This window comes from Castanea sativa, chromosome 10 (genome assembly GCF_040712315.1).
Source record: "Castanea sativa cultivar Marrone di Chiusa Pesio chromosome 10, ASM4071231v1".
NCBI lineage: Eukaryota > Viridiplantae > Streptophyta > Magnoliopsida > Fagales > Fagaceae > Castanea > Castanea sativa.
In genome coordinates this window covers 4,872,632-4,893,009 of record NC_134022.1, presented here as the reverse complement: position 1 = coordinate 4,893,009, position 20,378 = coordinate 4,872,632, and the positions used below count along the sequence as shown (strand labels likewise).

The 20,378-nt window shown below is 31.2% G+C and overlaps 1 protein-coding gene across 1 annotated transcript; it reads right to left on the bottom strand.

The window, feature by feature from the left end:
- Positions 1 to 14,334: 14,334 nt before the first annotated feature.
- Positions 14,335 to 18,420, bottom strand: LOC142612897 (transcription factor bHLH71-like). The gene is made up of 3 exons (XM_075785073.1): positions 17,589 to 18,420; positions 16,276 to 16,701; positions 14,335 to 14,842 (listed from the first exon to the last, which is right to left on the bottom strand). Exons 1-3 carry the CDS (start codon positions 17,976 to 17,978, stop codon positions 14,744 to 14,746), a joined length of 915 nt encoding a protein of 304 aa, XP_075641188.1. The 5' UTR covers positions 17,979 to 18,420; the 3' UTR covers positions 14,335 to 14,743.
- Positions 18,421 to 20,378: the final 1,958 nt, after the last annotated feature.

Here is a 20,378-nt window from a genome sequence, read left to right as displayed (position 1 = left end):
GTTGATCGTGATTTTGACTATTACTAGTCCAAATGTGTTTTTGACTATTACTTGTCCAAAATTAATTTAAGTCTCAAAAGAGTTCTCTAGATAATTTGTTACTAGCAATGAGCACAATATAATAATAAATAAAAATGTGAAAATCTCATACCCAGGCCAAGCCTAAATCATAAGTGCCAAGCCCATGCCGAGGCCCTAAATTTCTCTATTCTTTCATTTCATCTCTCAGCCTTAAACCCTAAATTTCTCAACTTTGTTTTTGCTTAATAAAAAAAAAAAATTCTCTACTCTTTCAGTTTGTTTTCTCTCAGCCTTAAACCCTAAATTTCTCTACATCTTTAAAAAAAATCTCACCTATAGCTTTGCTCCTATTGTTCAAGAAATTGTCAGTGGCATCAGCACGTTTCTACTATGGTCAAGCCTCAAAACCAAAGCAGCAGTCCCTCAAAGAAAGGTACGGTTATGTATTTGTGATGTTGATTGTAGAATGGGAATTTTTTTGTGGGTTTTGAATATTAAATGCACTTGACAATTTTGATGGTGATTGTTGAATATAATTTTTTTTTTTTTGGTTGAATGTAGAAGTTTATTTGTTGATTGTTGAATATGAAATTGGAACCATTTGATTGTGTTAAATAATTAGTATTAATAAGGCCGACTTCCCTTGATTGTGTTTTTATTGTGCAGATTTACTTGTTATTGTAAAAAAATTAGATGATGATGTAACTCATCATATAATTAAAAATTTCGACAAATTTGAAGTTGGAAGGGATGCAACGATGTGGAAGGCTGAAGATCTCCTTTTGCATAGCAAGACTACTGTTGATGGTGCTGCCAAGCGCGAATTATCTGCTAGCAGCTGGATTTAGGCCACTCAGTCTTGTTATTGGAGCTGTGATTGATTCTCACCAAAGTGGACAACAATTGGAAAAGATGTCTAATGTGGATGGGGTTGTGACTGAGATTTCGAACGATGTGAAAGTAGCTCTAGATGGACACTCCAATCTTGGAGATGAAGTAGCAAAGCTTGTAATGGAAGTTTCAAAGCTTTCTACACTCATTTCGAAGGAGCAACCCAATGCAGAGGAGGAGAAAAAAAATAGATGCTATTCTAGTTGTAATCAACAAACTAGTTTTTGAGTATGCTAAAAAAAAATGAACTGAAGAAGACATATGGCTTGGGGAAGATCATGCATGATATTTTCACCTAGTTATTTGATGACTAGGTGGCAACCATTATGTTAAAACTTAAATTGTGTGGCCTCTCTTGTACCTCTCTAGGATGTTTTTCTTGTATGCTATTGAATTTTGATTACATTTTGTGAATGATAAACCTTGTAACTAGATAATCATAAGTTAGGTTAATTAAAAAGGTAAGTGCTTGAATTTAAAGCTTGACTAACTAAATATCTATTTGGGAAATGTTTTTTTTTTTTTCCAGTAACTTGTTTGCATGATATTTATCAAAAGATATAGTTATTTTCTATTCTTTATTTAAATGTATTACAAAAACTAAAAGTTAGATTATTTGCAAAATATTTGAGATAAAAAGCAAATAACTTTTAGCAAGTAGGGTGTGGATTGGGGTTCAAGTGCGGGTGTGGATGTAGTGTAATGACTCGACAATTTTTGAAAAAGTAGGGAGTAAGTGCAGCGGGATATGTTTATTAATAAATTATTAAATATATTTTTATTTTTATTTTCTAAGCATATTTTTTCATATAATGGTAATTATCAATTTAAGAGCAATGATAGATAGTAAAGTGACAAAATTTAGGGTTTGAGATGAGTTTAGGAATTTTTCTTTAAACTAGGACGTCAAAATGGTTCGGACCGTATTGGGTAGAATCGGGAAACAAGAAAAAAAAATTCAGTTGTGGACGCGTGTCCAGCCACGTCCGTGGCCGCACAATGCAGCTTTGCATATCGGACTCAAGTGCGCCAACTTAATTGATGCACCCGTGCTTTCTAGAGACACCTTCATCTCGAAGGAGGTCTTGGCATTTGCGTTTGAGCTTAGGAATGTAGTATCTATTGAAGTTTTCTAGACCTACAACCCCATCTCCGCATTGTTTAAGTGTAAGGGAAACGTAAATACTAACGAAATCGGTTGCATCGGTTACCAGTATAGAGTTTTTCCATACGGGTTTAGTTTCAATAGCATGCTGGGTGGTGGGGTAGGACATGAGGGTTTGTGGAGGAGGAGTGGCCAATTGATTTTTATTTTAGGAAGACAATTCCAGAATCAAAGTTGACAGTTGTTTTTATGGGGTTATTGTTGAGTACTCTGAGAGTATACTTCCTCTATCTTACATAGGGATGAGTCCCACTTAACATGGGGCCCACCTCGTATACTCTTGGACTACTTAATAAATTTCCTTCCATGTTAGGTGTGTTTTTCTTGCTATGTTTGAATGGTAGTCAATAGGAAGAAATTAACTGCTTGCTCACTCCCAAGTGCAGGAGATTGTAGCAATATAATTCTCGGAGTATCAAGGTCGAACCACAAAGAGTAGGGTAAATTCAAAGATAATATAATTAAATAACAATTTGGGTGAAGAAGAAAAATACTTTTGCTTGGTGATTGTTAACAAGAATAATAATAAAAACTAATTTAAATCAATAATGTAAATACTAGGGCATCGGAGTGTTTCCCTATATCGATATGAGATTCTTTGTGATCTAAGAAAATATCTATTTCTTAATTGATTATTCTTATACTATTAAAAACTTATGATTCGGTTGAACTAAGACAATTCAAGAACGCATGATAACCTCAATTAATAATGCGGTTAGAAAAGTTCTTCAAAAAAACTCATTCACTTTAAAATCTTATTTCTATTTGAAACTATTAGAAATTCATCTAAATAATAAGAAAAACATGATTGAACTTATTGAAAGCATAGAAGAACTAATACATCAAAAGAAATCTAATTGAACAATCAAATATGTCGTTGATAAAAACCTAAAAAGAATCACATTGAATATTCATACCGTATAGAAGAAACATAACTCCTAACCCTAGCAAAGAGTTTAGGCTACCATTAAAGAAAGAAAAATGCAAGGTTTTCTCTGCCCAAAATTCGTTCTCCCAGCCTCCCTTCAAAACCCTAACATAAAAGTGTCAAAAGAAAATAAAACTTGTACTATTTTAATTTCTATCCAAGTTTACAGCAGTAACTTGTGAGTTAATTTCGGCTTGCAAAACTTGAGAATTTCGAAAAACTCAAAACTGGAAAGTTGTAAATATTTAAGTCACGGTTCCAACCCATCTAGCCTTGTGTTCAATTGGATTTTGGAGAAGAGAGATACGCCCAAAATACTAATCGGTGCTCAGATCAGATTTTTCCTTTTTAGATACTGCCTCTTTGATTTCTTTCCTTATTTGAAGTTTCCAATTATGGTAGGCGATCCAAGCACTCCGACTGCACCTCGTTAGACATTTAAGCATGGTCTTTTAGCTCCACTTAATTCTAGTTTGGCTTCCATTCTCTCACAAATTCCTATAAACTCATCTTTCTCACATGATTTTCTAAAAGTAGAAAATTATACACAATGAATTGCATCTTATTCAAGAAATTATATAAAGACAAATAATAAGGACTAATGCAAATCATAGCTTAATTATACAAATTAAGCATAGTAATAAGGAGATAACGCCCACATAAATATATAACAAATATACATTTTAAGGTATTATCATTAACGAACTAGGTAGTAAATAAGCAAAAAGGTACATGGCTTGTAAAAAACCTATTTGTAAAGGAAAAAATTATTTTTCACACTACCAGATAGCTACTTCATACACACTGTAAAATATAGGAAATAGGGTGTCAAAATTTTTTTTCATAATATCTATATAGAATGTAATATAATCAAATCCCTTTGTATGGGCCCCAGTTGTTTACCAATATGGCTTGATCATGATACAAAAAGCATACTAATAATAGTTACCTCTAAATTCTATTAAGAATTAATTTTCTAAATAGGTTTTTTTTTTTTTTATAATGTGGAAGAAAAGTTATAACTTTAGTTAATTAACTAGAATTTTTTTGAGGTTTTCTTTGAGAAAGTAATGCATTCATTGTTAAATTAAGAATTAATTGTTATTTTCTTGTCTATTAAGAAAATCAGTCCCAGACTCGCACGATGGGTAGAAAAATTTGATATGAATATATTTTATTGGATAATTATAGAATTAATATATTAGATTGTATATTTTTAAAAGTCAATATGTGTTATTTGAAATTATGTTTTATATTAGAAGTTTTTTATGGTGTAACAACTAACAAATTAAATATATTTTGTAGTTGGGTATTATATATAGTAAGATATGTATAAAAATACAATGCAATAATTTTTTTATTAAAAAAAAAAATTACAGTGTGAGAACTATTAGACCAAGTTGTAACCATGTATGCTTTATTTATTAATATACAAATGTATGCAATTCAACACTTACAGGTGTATAGTTTTCTCCAAAACATAAATTCATGTCTCTTCTTCCATACAATTGAAACTAAGTGAAAAACATATAAAGATAACTATGCAATGGATCATATTCGATAAATCATATATCATAAAGTGTAAATATAAATTAAAATAAAATGCAAAGAGCAAACTTGATTTCATCATATGAACATATGAAAAAATCCCGCAATATATAACTCTTCAAATTCATAAACCACATGATTACTTAGATTTTATAGTAAAATAAGACTACTCCATCCATCATGACATTGCAATATAGTCTAGATATAATTATATAAAAATCACAGTTTGTTGATCATGTTTCATAAACCAAAAGTGCCATCTATACATCTAATAAAATCTTTAAAGAGTAACACATGAGAATTCTTAATTTGAATAACTAATTATATATATATATATATATATATATATATATATATATATATATATAGAGAGAGAGAGAGAGAGAGAGAGAGAGAGAGAGAGAGAGAGAGAGAGAGAGAAACATATGTAGATGCTGGGGTTTGAACCACAAATAGGGAATACCATGAAGAATGTTGCTAGGCTATCACTTGAGCACTCAAAAATTAATCTAAGAGGCTAGACGTAAGGGTAATAGGAATTATAAGAAAGAATTAATCAAGTTCCTTAAGTATCTATAGTTCTATACATTAAAACATTAATATCATAATGATGCTCTAGAGTAAATTATATTTTTTTCTTATTCTCTTTTTGGCTTTTTCCTTAAAGATGATCAACTAAACAAAGTAAAAGCTTACCAAGGAAGCTCAAATAAGCTAAAAGTTTAATGTGGATATGCCTATTATTTGTAGTAGAATGAACAAAATAAAAATCACAAATAGATTTGAGAAAGACGCATAATATTTCTAAAAGAAATTTCACCAAACACATGAGATGTAACAATAACAACATTACTACACTGAATACTTCTTGACTTTTTGACACTCTACAAATAAGCACAAAAAATGTTCATTATAAATATTTTTCATATCAACATTAGGAATTTCCACAACAATAATAGACCAAATAAAATTGCATTAACAATTCCAAGTCAATTAAAAATAACAAAATTCAATATCATTGAAAAATTTGGGAAGGAAAACAACAAAATCACTTCAGAAAATGCAAGAAAACTAAAAAGAAAGGAAAAAAAAAAAGATCATTTTTGATTTTGCATTTTGTTTACCTCAATGGTCTTCCTATTGTTGCCTTAACTTTGAAAGTTTCAGGAAAATATAATTGATGTCTTCTCTCAAAATGGTGAAAACTAAAGCTTGATTGAAAAATATGGAGAACAATTAGTATTGTGCTAATTTTTTGTTGTAGATGATGGGTGATTTGTATCTAGAATGTGCATTGGTATATATAACATTGTAAAACTTAAATAAATAATCAATGAATGAGTGAGAGAGAGAGAGATAAGGTTGTGAAAAACCGAAATTTTGGAAGAGAAAACACTATAACGGTAGATAAACGAAGAGACACTTAATGCTTGATGTCTTCTCAATATGGTGAAAACTAAAGCTTGATTGAAAAATATGGAAAACAATTAGTATTGTGCTAAATTTTTTGTTGTAGATGATGGGTGATTGTATCTAAAATGTGTATTGGTATATATATAACATTGTAAAACTTAAATAAATAATCATTGTATGAGTGAGAGAGAGATAAGGTTGTGAAAAATTGAAATTTTAGAAGAGGAAACAATATAATGGTAGATAGCTGAAGGGACACTTAAAATGTTAATTTTATCCACTAAAAAGGTAATGAATTATTCAATTTTAAAAAATTACTTAAAATTAGAAAGAAGAAAACGAAAAGTTGAAATCAATTTAGGTAGCTAAATAGTCAAATATTTGTATCTAATGAATAATAATGTTTGTCCATGATTTGTATTTAATTATTTTATTAAAAAAATTTAAAAAAAAATCATAAAGAGAAAAATGGTGTAAAAAGAAAATGATATGGTTAATAAGGTGACTCAACATGAGTATAGTAATATTAAATACTATGTTTCAGCTTTTAGATATATATATATATATATATATAGATAGGATATGAAGTCTTATAATACCACTGTTTGATTGATTTATATATAATACCCTGTTTGATTGCTTTAGCCCAGGGGTCATGGAATGAGTTTTTCCGAATTATAGTTTGATGTTCTTTTGGGCTTAAAAAGATACATTTATGTGAGAGTTAAGTAACAGATGTTCAGTGCTGTAGTCCTTATTTAGTACATCAGATTTTATTTTCCTCTTCCTAGATGTAAGCAATCTGCCTAATCAAATGAATTCTTGTATTCTTTGTTGATTTATTTTTACCATTACCGTTGTTTGTGAATGTGCTCACAAATATAGCCCTTCCCTGCTTGCCTAGCTAATTCAGGACTCAGGAGGCAAGTCCGATATCATGTATTCATTTGCTAACCGCGAATTTTCTTCATGCAAGATCCAATCATCAAAGATGTATGTGTTATAGTTAAAATCACATAGATACGATTTAGAGAACTAAACTTCTTGGGATAGAAAGAACCAAGACACAACATGTTAAATACGGTTAAGCCTATGGGAGGTTTTATGGGGGAGGGGATACTCCTATCATGTAGACCAGTCAGTGCCCAAAAGAAAAAATTTGAAGAAAATTATATGGTAAATTCTATAGGAAATGAGGGAACAATAAGGAAATTTGTCTGATTATAAGGAAATAGAAATCCTGCTAGGACCGGCCGGTAATCTGCCAAAATGATTTACTAAATGCAACATTTTAAAGATATTTTTGGCTGACATGATAGAAAAATTAAGGGATGAAAAATATGGGAAGATCTTCTTATGTTTGTTAGAGAAGATAAAATTAATACTTGATTGGAAAAAAAATGTAATTAATGCATGTAACTAGTTTTTTTAAGAGGAATTAATGTAATTAATTAAATTAGTAAAGATGACACCACATAAAAGTGAACCTATCACATTCTTTATATTATATTATAATTTTATCTTTCTATCTATTTAATATATAATAAAAATAATTTGATTAACTGAATTATTTAAAACCATACTTTAATTTATAAAAACATTATATATATATATATATATAGGAGATAAAATCTTAAAGAGCGGTGTTTATTACATACTGCTGTATTACAAACAATTCAGTTTTTAAACTAGAAATGCATCTTAAAGTCGTGATTTCAGTTCAAAAAATAATTTGTGTATGGTATGTGCGATAATGTGTGTACAATTAGCCAAATTATAAATTTGCCTTTTGTTTTAGTAGGGAAAGTTTTTGTAGACTAGGGAAGAAAAGACTTCCAAACTCCTTTTTAACCGTTGAGCTCTATTCTCCACCAAAGAAAAGAAAATCATAATCACTAACCATAAAATTGATAGCTCAATTGAAGGTACTACTACAAGGACAAGAAGAAGGCAGTGTTTCAGTATTCAAAAACACACAAAATTTTATGGGCCACAAGTAGAAGTGTCATGTGATATTTTTTTGGGAAAAGATTATAAAAAAAAAAACAACAACAACAACAACAAACGAAAAAAAAAAAAGGTTGTGCAATAATCAATGTACTTTCTTAATTCCCATAGGCCTTCCAAAAGCTACCTAACCAATGGATTACAACCTTACAAGATAGGGTTTAATCAAAGATACGGAAGCTATAGCCTATAATCATCATATATGAAGATGTCCTGATCGAGTATGCCTAAGCACATGCTTTGTGCCCAACTGAACTGATCTTAGTGACTCCAAATACAGAATATGATGCTTTATTATTCTAGTACGTTCTAGTTTCAAACATATCTCTCTCTCTCTCTCTTTCTCTCTCTCTCATCATGGTCATCCATGCACGTCTGTCTTTTGGTTTTACGCATGCAAGAGGACGCGAGTCTTAATGAGGATGCTGATTTATCCCATACATAGAAACAAAACTGAATGCTGAGAATCAGTACAAAAGGAAAAATGCATCGATCCCACAAAAAACCCCCCTCACCGCAGGTTTCCTTTAAAAACTACAAAACATGTCACTTCTTCCAATGCTCACTGCACCCTAAACAAGGACAAGCTTCCGTCTCTCTTTACCAAGAAGATGAAGCTGATATACATGTGTATGTGAGAAAACGAGGTTTGATTTCATTAGGTATTTTCTATTATAGCCAATAATTAGTATACATGTTCAACCATGGAAGTGCATGTAAGGGTAAGGGGGGGTTAGCTAGAGGCTCTAAACTCCTATTTTGGTGAAATCTTTGTCACCTAACTCATATCACGAGATGAAAAGAACGCATCCAAAACAAGTGTATTTGTGAAATAATTTCATTAAGTATGTGTTGGATTGATTATGGTGCATGCTCATCACTTGATTTTATGACCGACTCTAGTAGTATCTAGCTGTTTAGCTAGACAAAAGAATACAGAGGAAATAGTACAAGATTCAAGAGTGACCAATCATTGGATCATTTTGGAACATGAAGCCAAAAATTTCTGACTTTGGTTCATCTAAAAACAATTTTAACTAGGACCATCTACTTTTCATTTTGAAAGGGACAATTTCTAACTTGGTTCATCTAAAAAAAAATTTAACTAGGACCATCTAGTTTTCATTTTGAAAGGGACAATTCTTATTCGCAGAAAAAGTCTAAAATTATAACTAGATGATGCCTAAAAGTTAAGAGTTAGTCTGATAGCCCAATGCATGCACGATAAGGACAAGGATGGAACATTGAGTTAATGCGTGTGAGAGAAGGATATAAACCCAAATTCTTTACCCTTTTTTTTTTTTATAGAAATAAACATACACAAACACAATTGTAATTGTCCCACATTGCTTAAGAGAGTTAGTTGTATATAGTATAACTTACCTCACATTCCCTTAAAAATTCTTTACCGTTAAAAAATTAAGGTAACTATTGAGCCGAAAGCATTTTAACTAGTAAGATCATTTGAATGGGAATAGTTATAATTTTAGCTAAATTTAATTTTAGAAGTTACTTATAAAAAATATATAAAACATTCCTAGTCCAATTACTCTATTCAAATATATTACAATGGAGAACTCTCTAAATAAAATGGTAAGCTTTATTCCTAGGGCTGGCTTGATATAGTTAGGGGCTTAAGATGAAAATTTTAAATGGGATCTTTGTATATAAATATCAATTAAATAAATGTATGTAATACTAACAAAACTAAAGTTAATTTGATGAATTAAAAAATAATTTTATGAACTAGTACTAACCAAACTAAAGTTAATTTCATATAAAGAATCAAATATCATAATTTAAGAATAAAAATTTTAAAAAAATAATTATTTGTTTAGAAAGGAGGTTTGCTTTATCCTATATAACGCGGATTTTGGTGTTAAGAAAGAGATAGGGATTGTTTGGTGTGCGGCCACATGAAAGATTAGGTGGATAATGTTGACAATTTATTCTATAGAATATTGGCTTACGAAAAGTAAAGTACATATAAAAAATAAAAATAAAAATAAAAATCCCTCAAAGAGTTTATGGTTTATCAATTGGGTAGCTTTTTTTTTTTGGTACAATACCTTAAAGACTTTTATAGAGGTGAGAAAAATAGTATGCAATATATATATATAGCACTTATTATCATCCGAATTTGAAAAATGTTAAAAGTACTACAAATTTTATTATATAAAACACACAAATTAATGTGACAATAAATATAATTGGTGGGATTTAACCACCTTATAAACGAATGTTTTAATTTTTTTTTTTTTTTTTTTAGATTAGTGATTCAAAAATTTGTAATATCACTAAGACCAATACTCTTCAACTTTGGGCCATTTTATAATGAGAGAGGCTCTCTTTTTTTTTTTTTTAATAAAAGGTGAAATCATTAAAAAAAATTGTGGCCTAGGCCTTGAGCTGCTAAATTAAGTTACAAGCATGCTCTATTATGAGAGAGAGAGAGAGAGAGAGACACGTGGAGGTGGTTATTATGGAACTAGTATGATGAGAGGCATGTGTGATTCGGGTGGTTCATTTAATTGAAACAGAACTGTTTCTCATATAACAACTAATCTCACATAATTAAACAAATTAAACAGTATCTGTCTTGTTCAAAGCTTTAACATCATCCCAATATTTGATGCTTTATAAGTTGAATGAGAAAATAACTAAGGGCCCGTTTGGTACATGTGTTTAAAAACTGAAAATTGTTGTTAGAAAACATTTATGAAAATACGTGTGGGTGAAAAAGTGTATAAAAATGCGTGAAATGTTGTTTAAAAACTAAAAATAGTTGTTTGAAAACTAAAACCAAACAGCCCCTAAGAGTTTTCTCTAGTTTCCTTTCATCTTTCTAAATTATTTATCTATTCCATTTTTTATTCATCAAAAATTGGATGGTTGGGATTTCATTAGCATGATCCGAAGGAAAGGCCAACTCAAAGCCATCTATATCCAAAAAAAGGACTCTCAAAAAAAAAATCCAAAAAAAAGGTAAACACCTAGGAATACAAATCATCTGTATCATATTTTGTATTCCACTAATCACAGCTTGTAATGTGTTTATTTAACTTTCCTTATAAAATAGTCAAAGTTTAAAATAAAAAAAAATAAACACATAACAAATTGTAATTAATAAAATATAAAGTGAAACATTAAATATGATATAAAAGATTTGTATTCAACACCTGAATCTGGCAGTAAAGAACAACCACTTTATCTACATCCTTTATAGGCCACTTAATATAGCCAAGATCGTCCACCTCAAACACAAAGCCCAACAGCATTGTGCCAAATAACTAATTCACAAAAAAATTTTGTTGGATTATTAGCTTGATGCATGACTAGTTCAATATGAATTATTTAATGTCATTAAGATAATTGTGTAATTTGAAACTGCACTAATATTTCAAGTTTTATATATTACTATAAATTCTTTTCATTGAGCTATCGAGAGGGTCGGAAGAATTTTTTATGCTGTGTTAAAAATAAAGAATATGATCTTAGGATTTGATCAATTGAAGTTTTTCCTCAAGGGCATCGCCAATTAGAAATTAAACGAAGTCTCTGATCACTTTTTGTGCAAAGATTCATCTCTACTACTACTACCTTAACCACGACAAGTCACAAGACATTGGTCAAAGGCAAGACTAATATTGATTCGAGTGAAGTTGTAACTATCTTCACTGTATATTCTGTATTGGTAGTTGTGCATTGATCATGCCTTTTTTCAGAAATAATTGACGCTTTTTTAGGTATTTGGATTTTGACAATAGTTTAACCTGTGTAAACAAAAAACAAAAACAAAAAACAAAAAACACAGGAGAAAGATACAATCTGAGTTAAAGATTAGAAACGTATTTGCTTGGATTTGACAGGGGGTAAACGTTATCAATGGGTTGAATCAGGTCAATCGAGTTACGAATCAAGTCGAATTTAGGTTAATCTGTACTTATTTACATGAAAAAAAAAAATGAAAACATATATATATTATGTGTCATTTGGTTAAGCTATATATGCAACAAATTACATAGTGTAAATTGCTTTACTTTTTTCTTTTCTTTTTTACTTATGTCAAGAAGGAGCTCAAGGCAACAATGAATCCTTTGATCATCTCCCTCACCCATGCCACCAATAGACTCAACTTGTCAATGTGAGACTAACTAAAGCATCACACTTGATAAAAGAATCTTGAAAGGTGGCGAGTGTACTACGTGTGACAATTGTTAAAACATTTATTTTTATATGATCCAAAATGAAAACCATTCTAATGATCACACATGATGCAATGTAAGAGCATTTGTATCAGTTCGTACCAAAATTTCTATATATTTTAACATAATAATCTACATTTTCTATTTTATATTCTCACTTTTCAAAACATCATAGATCATGCATCATATTATATATTCTGATTTTTGCAACAATTGTGTTCTTCTATGCAAGAAGGAAGACTTAAATAGAACAAAGAAGTTTGGATCCGAAAAAGTATGCTTAGGCAGTTCCTTCACTGAGCACAATAGAATGAAGAGTATTTTACACTATACTTCATTAAAATATTAATTTTTTTTCATTGTTTCTCTTTCTTCATACACAATAAAAATTCCTTATCCACCCTCTTCCTTTATTCTCGAGATAAGTAAAGAAATATTAAAAAAATTGGTGTGGCTTATGTCCAATGCACTGGAGTTGCACCGATTGTGACATGTGTCCATTTTTGGACACATGTCACAATCGCAACACGTCCAGAGCACTGGACGTAAGCTGCACCCTAAAAAAACTATATGTTAAATGAATAATATCAGTGTAAATTTACATGGTTACTGTAACAAACTTTGTAATTTTATACAATTGTACTTTGACTTCTGTTGGTCGAATTTAGGCAAAAATTTGTAAATTTTACACATTTTCCTATTATACACCCACTAATATGAGTACTCTAAGGGGCGGTAAAGTATGAGTACTCTAAGGTTGGCGGTAAAGTATACCACTAACGAGTGGGATGGTATTTTCGCCTAAATAATCCAATTATGGGATATATTTATTTATTTTTAATAATGTATAAATTAAGAGTTAATTAAATACAATCAGATTTAATTAAAAATGATTGAAAATTAAACAAAAGTGCATCAAGTGGCCCCTATTCGTTGAATTTTGTGGTAAACAATATATAAATAATTGATTTTATTTTCAAAATATTTATTTAAAAATTGGTTGGATTGGGCATAATCATTTTAGGGTTTGGTCTGACCCAATATTTCTCATCTCTCACTTGAACATAATGGACACAGGACAATTGAACATCTCTCATATCAGTTTCTTCCATCATTTATACCTATCAAGTAGGTCATGCGTCTGTTGAGCATACTTGCAAAAGAAATTTAGGAGCAATACATTAAGTCTTGTTATACTAGCATAGCAAATAAAATACCCTTCTCCAAACCTACAAAAATAAAATGACCAAAATATTCTTGAAATGTCCAAAATGTCCAAAATGTGAGCCCTACTATAATGAATGCCAAAATTGTTGAAAATTCATTTTGGTCACAGCACCTCACAATGCGCACTTTATTTTGTCATTTTGGACGTTTTATCATTTCAATCATTTTGGATTTTTGGGGTATTTAGGTATATTTGGAAGTATTATGAATATTTTGGTCATTTTGAAAGTTTCATGAGTATATATTTTAGTTATTTTAGAGGTTTGTTTGGTTATTTTGAATGGCCCAGAGGTATTTTGGAAATTTTATGAGTATTTTGTTCATTTTGGTAGTTAGAGTATTTTGGTTACTTTATGGATTTCAATGGTATTTTGAAAATTTTAAAGGTTTACCATGTTTTTTTTTAAGGATTTATGAGAATGTGTAATAATTGAGTAACCAAACGGATCAAGTCTCGGTCAAATAAATGAATTGGATATTTAATAAATTTTAACTATTTATTTAAATGGAAAATTGTAAATCTTATCCAACTCTACTTTACTGTTCCCTCCATCCAAACGGTCAATTATATTTTGGGTTTTACTAATGTATGCCATTAGAGTGTATATATATATGCACATTTTTTTTTAAGGAATCCTCAAGGCATTTTTTTTATGGAACCCTTAAGGCATTTTTTATTTTATTTTATGGAACCCTTAGAATATATGTTAGTAAACTATTTTAAGAAATTTTTTATTAAAAAAATGAAAATTTAATAAGAGCATACATTAATCGGACCCTTATACTTTTCAATGCACCCTTTTTTCTAGTCATTTGTGGTATAGATATATTCAGGTTTACGAGAGGTATTCATGTTGTATGATTTCCAAAGCAATACTACTTTCTTTTAAGTTTGAGATGAACTGATAATTAAGGAAAAAGATAAGACACTATACATGAAACAGGCACTGGCCTAGTGTGCCTAGGTAAAATTTTCCCGAGTCCAATGGACTGTGCTCTGTGTATTCCTGAAAGCTAGTTCAGTGTTTCGAATTCAAACACCAAAACAATATATCTACTTCTGCTTTTCTTGGGTTTGAGATCAAAGCAAATTTGCATAGTATGGCATTAGCACACTTCCGAACAGGTCATATACAAAACCAACTCCTTCGCAGCTTGGGGTGAACCCCAGTAAGCGCATAAAGCCTATTTCCTGAGTGGAAACAAAAACACACCTACACACACCTATGTGAGAGTAGCAACACACAGCAAGGACAAGTTAAAACTTTACTGGGGCAAATATAAAAAGGTGGCACTTTGGTGATTCCATCACAAATCCAAGGTGTATATTGGGTTTGTTCAATTACATAACGTAGCTTCCTCCTCAATTATTCTGAGCATGTGGTGCACTGCTGCTGCTATGTCATCTACTGAAGTGAGTTGGCATGCTTCTTCAACCTGCATTTGAATTTGTTCAAATTTTAGCCCAAAACTCACTCATTTTCCAAATATTATGAGCAGACAGCAACTTCCAAAGACAGAAAAACATTACAATCTTAGAAAAGACGCTCCATCTCTATGCCCATGCTCCCCTTGTGATAATAATTGAAGACAACGACTTATAAAATAATAATAATGATGATGCTAAAATGTCACCACAGATATCCTTCTTAGAATGTACGTAATAACGATTTCTCATTAAACTTGAAAAAATATCCACCTATGCGTTTTATTGGCCAAACCTCTACTATGGGTCCATTTGAGAACATTTTATTTAGTTGAAATTGAAAATTTTTTGCTAAAAATGCTGTAAATAAAGCTAAAAATTAGTTGAAATAGTACAATAAGACTCATGAATAGTTTCAAAAAGTACAATGAAACTCATAAATTGTAGCAAAAATAAACTAAATAGTAAAATAAGCTGACTTTAAACTCTAGTCTCAAACACAACTTTTATATATATATAGAGTCCTTTGGGTTTTGTATGAAATTTTCTGGGCAAAGTACCTCTACTGTACGAATTGCATGCCCAAGCCAATGATCTTTTGGCACTTGAGGGACCAGGATAGTGTGTGTGCAGACTCTTTTTCAAAACTCTTCAATATGAACTGACGGGTGGAGGGAATATTTCAGTTGAGGGGAAGGCAGGTTATAAGACAAATAATAAGTGTCCAAGTGACCATTTGATCACATAATATTTCCACATATATAAACAAATAATATAAAAATAATGACTGATATTAATAGATGTTTAAGAAATTTAGCTTGATTTAATTCTTTTCAAAGGAATCTTCAATCCAATTTCATCCAATATATTTCTAAGAAGATATATTCATGTAAAGATAGATGACTGATTGATTTCCTCAAAATTTTGGCTTAACAGCAATTTGATTTAAACAAAATTATTTGGGTGATTATTAAATAATTATTTAAAGAGAGCAGGCAAATCAGTAATTGAAATCCATTTTTAATTCTTGAAAAAATTTAAATTTACTATCAATTTATCATCAAAAGTTCACAAAGATATAATAAATGTAATTAATATCACATCAAAAACATATAAGAATTTTTTTATCAGTTTTAAGAAATTGATATTTATCAATTTGTAAAACCTATAAAACAAAATTGATATTCCTAACATTCAAGTTTATTTGAATAACTTTATTGAGGTTGAGCACTGTGTTAAAAAAGACATGGACCCCAAAGTTTCTATGCATACTGATCACGGGGTACAATACAATTCCTCCGTCCAGTACTATATATGGCCCTAGATTCTTGTTCCATACAAGAGAAGTTAAAAATATACTGTTTATTATAAAATAAATTTTTTTTTTTTTTTAAAAAACGAAAGAAAGGATAAAGAAACATTTTGCTACTATATAATTAATTACCTTGGCACTGATTGAGTAGAGGACCAATGGGTCCATAGTGGTCACATTGAGGTGAAGGATGGTGAGGTGAAGAGTCTGAAATCCAGCAACCAACTTTGAGAGCTGTCTAGGGCTTTTTCGCCACAGAATTCGAAGGTTTGCATGGGTTTCGATCAAAGTGACCTCGATATCAGCTATAGCAGCCTTAGTCTTAGATGTATACTTGTTAGGGATCTGTGACCAGGTGTACTGTGGATACACAAAAAATTGTGCAAATGGGGGTGGCATGAACTTGGAGGCTGTGCCTGTGGCGTCTTCATTTACATTTAGTCCCCCAACTCCTGCAGGTTGTAGAATTTGGAGTTTTTGAGTTTCAAGGGTCTGCAAGAGGTGCTCAAGTTCCTTCACAAATTCTATAGCACCACCTACTATAGAGGCCTGGTCACCCTACGTACACAAATAAATTTTTAACATTAAAGGGTGTATTGGTTGCAGTCTTACATCCAATTAATTAATCCAAAGTATAATATGAGATGGAACATGTTGAAGATTGACGGAATATATATGATTTACAAAGTTTATATAATGATGATGAAGAAGAAAATTGAGAAACAAAGTAACTAACCACAATATCTTTGTATATTAAACATTATACAAATAAATTTTTAACATTAAGTGGTGTAATCATTCCTATTCTTACATCCAATCCAAGTATAGTAGGAGATGTATAAAGTCATATAATGATGATGACGAAAATTGAGAAACTAACAACGTCTTTGTATATTGAACCTTATTAGGAAAGCTCTAACCCTCACGTTATTCTTTAGAGAATATATGTTATCCAAGAATATATTAGCAGTTCATCCATATTTCTTTTTCAGATTGAGTTAGACCGCTCACCTAATTAATACTTCCTTTTTCACGAGAGAAACAAAAGAAAGGAAAAATCATAAGAATGACAAATGAAGTAATAGTGGAATAAAAAATGACAAATTTCTGCTCAACTTTTACTAGACTGGTTTCTGAACCTTGTTGTATTACCCAACTTTACGCTGAACTTTTCCAGATGACTAATTTCTAACTTTAAACTCATTCAGTCCAACTTTTCAGAAACTTTACCAAAAGTTTCAAATTTTCTCCCTAGCCATGAAAATTTTTTGATGTATAGATTTTTCTTAGACAATGATGTGTCAATTAGTGTAGCAAAAGTGTAATCGCATGGAATATTTGAACCCTATATATTACAGACAGTTAGCCAAATTTTCCCATAAAGCTTAAACAGAAATTACACAATGAAAGTCACTCAGAGAGATATGAGTACAAAGAAAACACACCCTTTGGACATAGGATTCAGGCATGAGGGATCGCAGGACAGCGAGGTGCTCATTCATCTGTTTGCGGCGGTTTCTCTCAACAGCAATGTGTGTCATCCTTTGTGTCTCAGCTTCTTCTTTGTTCTTACATACCCTTGGCTTTCTTCTCCTCTTCTTTCTCCCTTGCACCCCCAAATTCTGCTTCCTCTCCACAGATTCTGAGCTTCCGGGGTGTCGTTTTCGGGTCATCGATGAAGAGTTCTTCAAAGGACCACCTTGGTGATCTTGGGGTGTAGTCAATTCATTCTCTAATAAGAAACTATTCTCCTGGTTGTCATATGGGGTTGCTGAGATGGTGTCATAGATTATGAAGTTGAAAAGCTCACTGGAAGAAAGAGCCTCTAAAGCCATTTTTGACAAACTATTTTGTGTTTACCGAATCTTTTTTCTTCAACTAGCTCCAACACTGTCAACTTGTTCCAATTCAAACACAACAATCATTTTATAGCAGAACCCTATTCTTGAACTTCTGAGAGAGAGAGAGAGAGAGAGAAAGCAGGTCTAAAATGATAGGAGGGTACTGTATAGAGAAGGATATGATGCACGTGACTCGTGAGAGGGAAGAGAGAAGGAGCTGTGCTTTTCTGCTTCTCAAAAAGTGAAGAAAAAAGAAAGAGGTTCCTCTCTCATCCTTTTTTTGGTTTCCTTCCCGATTTCAATAGATGCTGTCAAAGACTGGCACAGTTTCTGCTATGAAGAAGAGGTGTGGGGGACCCAAATCTATATAGAAATATGCATACAAACAACATAACAAGCTGTGCAAAAGCTACCGCTCACATTCAAATCTGTGTTGGGGTTTGCAGGAAATGACTGGTTCACGCACCCTAGATTCTCATTTATATAATTTAGACAGTAACTGTAATATGTGCTCCACTACACATTATACACTCGGTTTATCTAGATTTTTTAACGTTGGGAGCATAAATAATGTTTTTAATCAGAACCTAGGCCAAATAACAATGGTTAAATTTTGTTACATATTCACTCTTGCACACACTTCCATCAGTACTCCTTTGAAATAATGTTTTGAGAATATGATTTAAAAGGAGCGTGCACGGAATATGTGCAACAGTGTGTAATAATCATTACTCTATAATAATATGGTTTAGAAGGAATACATACTAACAAAATTTATCTAAGTGTTTAGCAATTCCGTGATAAAGATCAATAAAAGCCCTTCATTGTCAACACTAGCTGAAAAATGGTTATCTAAAGCGTTGAAGCACCGAGAAATATAAAGACGGCTTAATATAGCCATTGGAATGGCTGAATGCATTATGTACAACCAAGCTTGCTTATCAACTAGTCATTGTAGACAAGGACGTCGTCCCTTTCTACCCTAATCGGAAAGTACTGTAAGCACTAGCACAATCACTAATTGGGTAGTATTATCCCTGCCCATTATTTATGATTGGAAATGCTATATCATTAGGAGAATTACAAGCAAAACAATAATTACTTGGTAGCCTTAATTCAAAAGGGTACGCTACCCTTTAAGCAAGCTTAAGCTATAATATTCATGTGTGCATTTTTTTTTTTTAAATGACAGTCACAATTACACCCTCAAAAGTCTACAACTTAATGAGGTTGCATCTCTGATCGAGCAAGCATTAGGCCTACCATTTTGTTTTTAGGCTTGTCTTTTTGTTTTACATTATATGTAATAATAACAGGGGCTATGATGTATATCATATGAGAGAGAGAGAGAGAATATACATCATGAGAGTGAGATTACAACAATGGTGAACTGTTGCCTCATCTGATGACGAGGACATAAAAGAAGGGTAGTCGACCTTGGACCACGGTCCAAATGTCAGACTCTGAGGGTAATCCATGTGACCATCAGTTTCGCCTCTAGAAAAAGCATATTTTTGCATAAATTAAACCCATCTGCAAATCTCATACTCCATTTTCCAACCCTGTTTTTTTTTTGGCTTAGTGTGCACTTGGGTAAAGATGAAAAATAAAAATTATTTCACCATTCAGCTTATTTTTGCTATTAATTATGGGCCTTATTGTACTATTTCAACTAATTTTTACCTTTATCTACAGTATTTTCAACGATTATTTTTCAATTTCAACAAAATAAGCGGTATTCAAACACACTCTTAGTTGATTTTATGGTTTTTTTTTTCTTTTTCCTTCTCAAGTTATCTAGGACAACTTTTTTAACAACATAACCTATTGCAATTGAAACATCATTTCACCTAAATTTACCACTAACTTCATTTATTTTACATACTAATCACAACAAATTATGTCTATTGAAAAAAATATATTATATGACTATATATATCATTTTCTCTTCCTCAAATTGTTTCTCTATGTATTTGGAACGTGCAAGGCTCATATATGATATACCAAGGCTCGTATATGCCTATATTAAATTTTATATATATATATATATATATATATATATATATATATATAACGAGGAAAAAAAACACAAGCATACATGATACACCAAAGTATGAGTTATAGACTGTTTCATTCTTTTGAGAATAAATAAGATATGGGCAATGTTTATTACATACAAGTTTTATGCATATTCCTAAAAGCTAACTGAAATCGTAACTTGAAATCACAATTTCCAAGTGTCAAATTGTGTAAAACAATTTGTGTACGATAAGTATAACCCATGGGGCATATGATGATGTTATGAGCATTGGTGTGCCTGCTATCTTGTGTTGCAATCCATATATTTTATGATTATGATCTTGGCAATGGTAACCCAGGTAAGAATTTCTGATC

What these genes read in the sequence shown, in the direction of transcription:
- LOC142612897 (XM_075785073.1), bottom strand. Translation starts at nt 17,978, where the DNA reads ATGGCTTTAGAGGCTCTTTCTTCCAGTGAGCTTTTCAACTTCATAATC. An exon ending in CTGAATCCTATGTCCAAAGG is followed by an intron (nt 16,702 to 17,588) that starts GTGTGTTTTCTT and finishes TTGTGTACGTAG; the next exon opens with GGTGACCAGGCCTCTATAGT. An exon ending in TCTACTCAATCAGTGCCAAG is followed by an intron (nt 14,843 to 16,275) that starts GTAATTAATTAT and finishes ATTCAAATGCAG; the next exon opens with GTTGAAGAAGCATGCCAACT.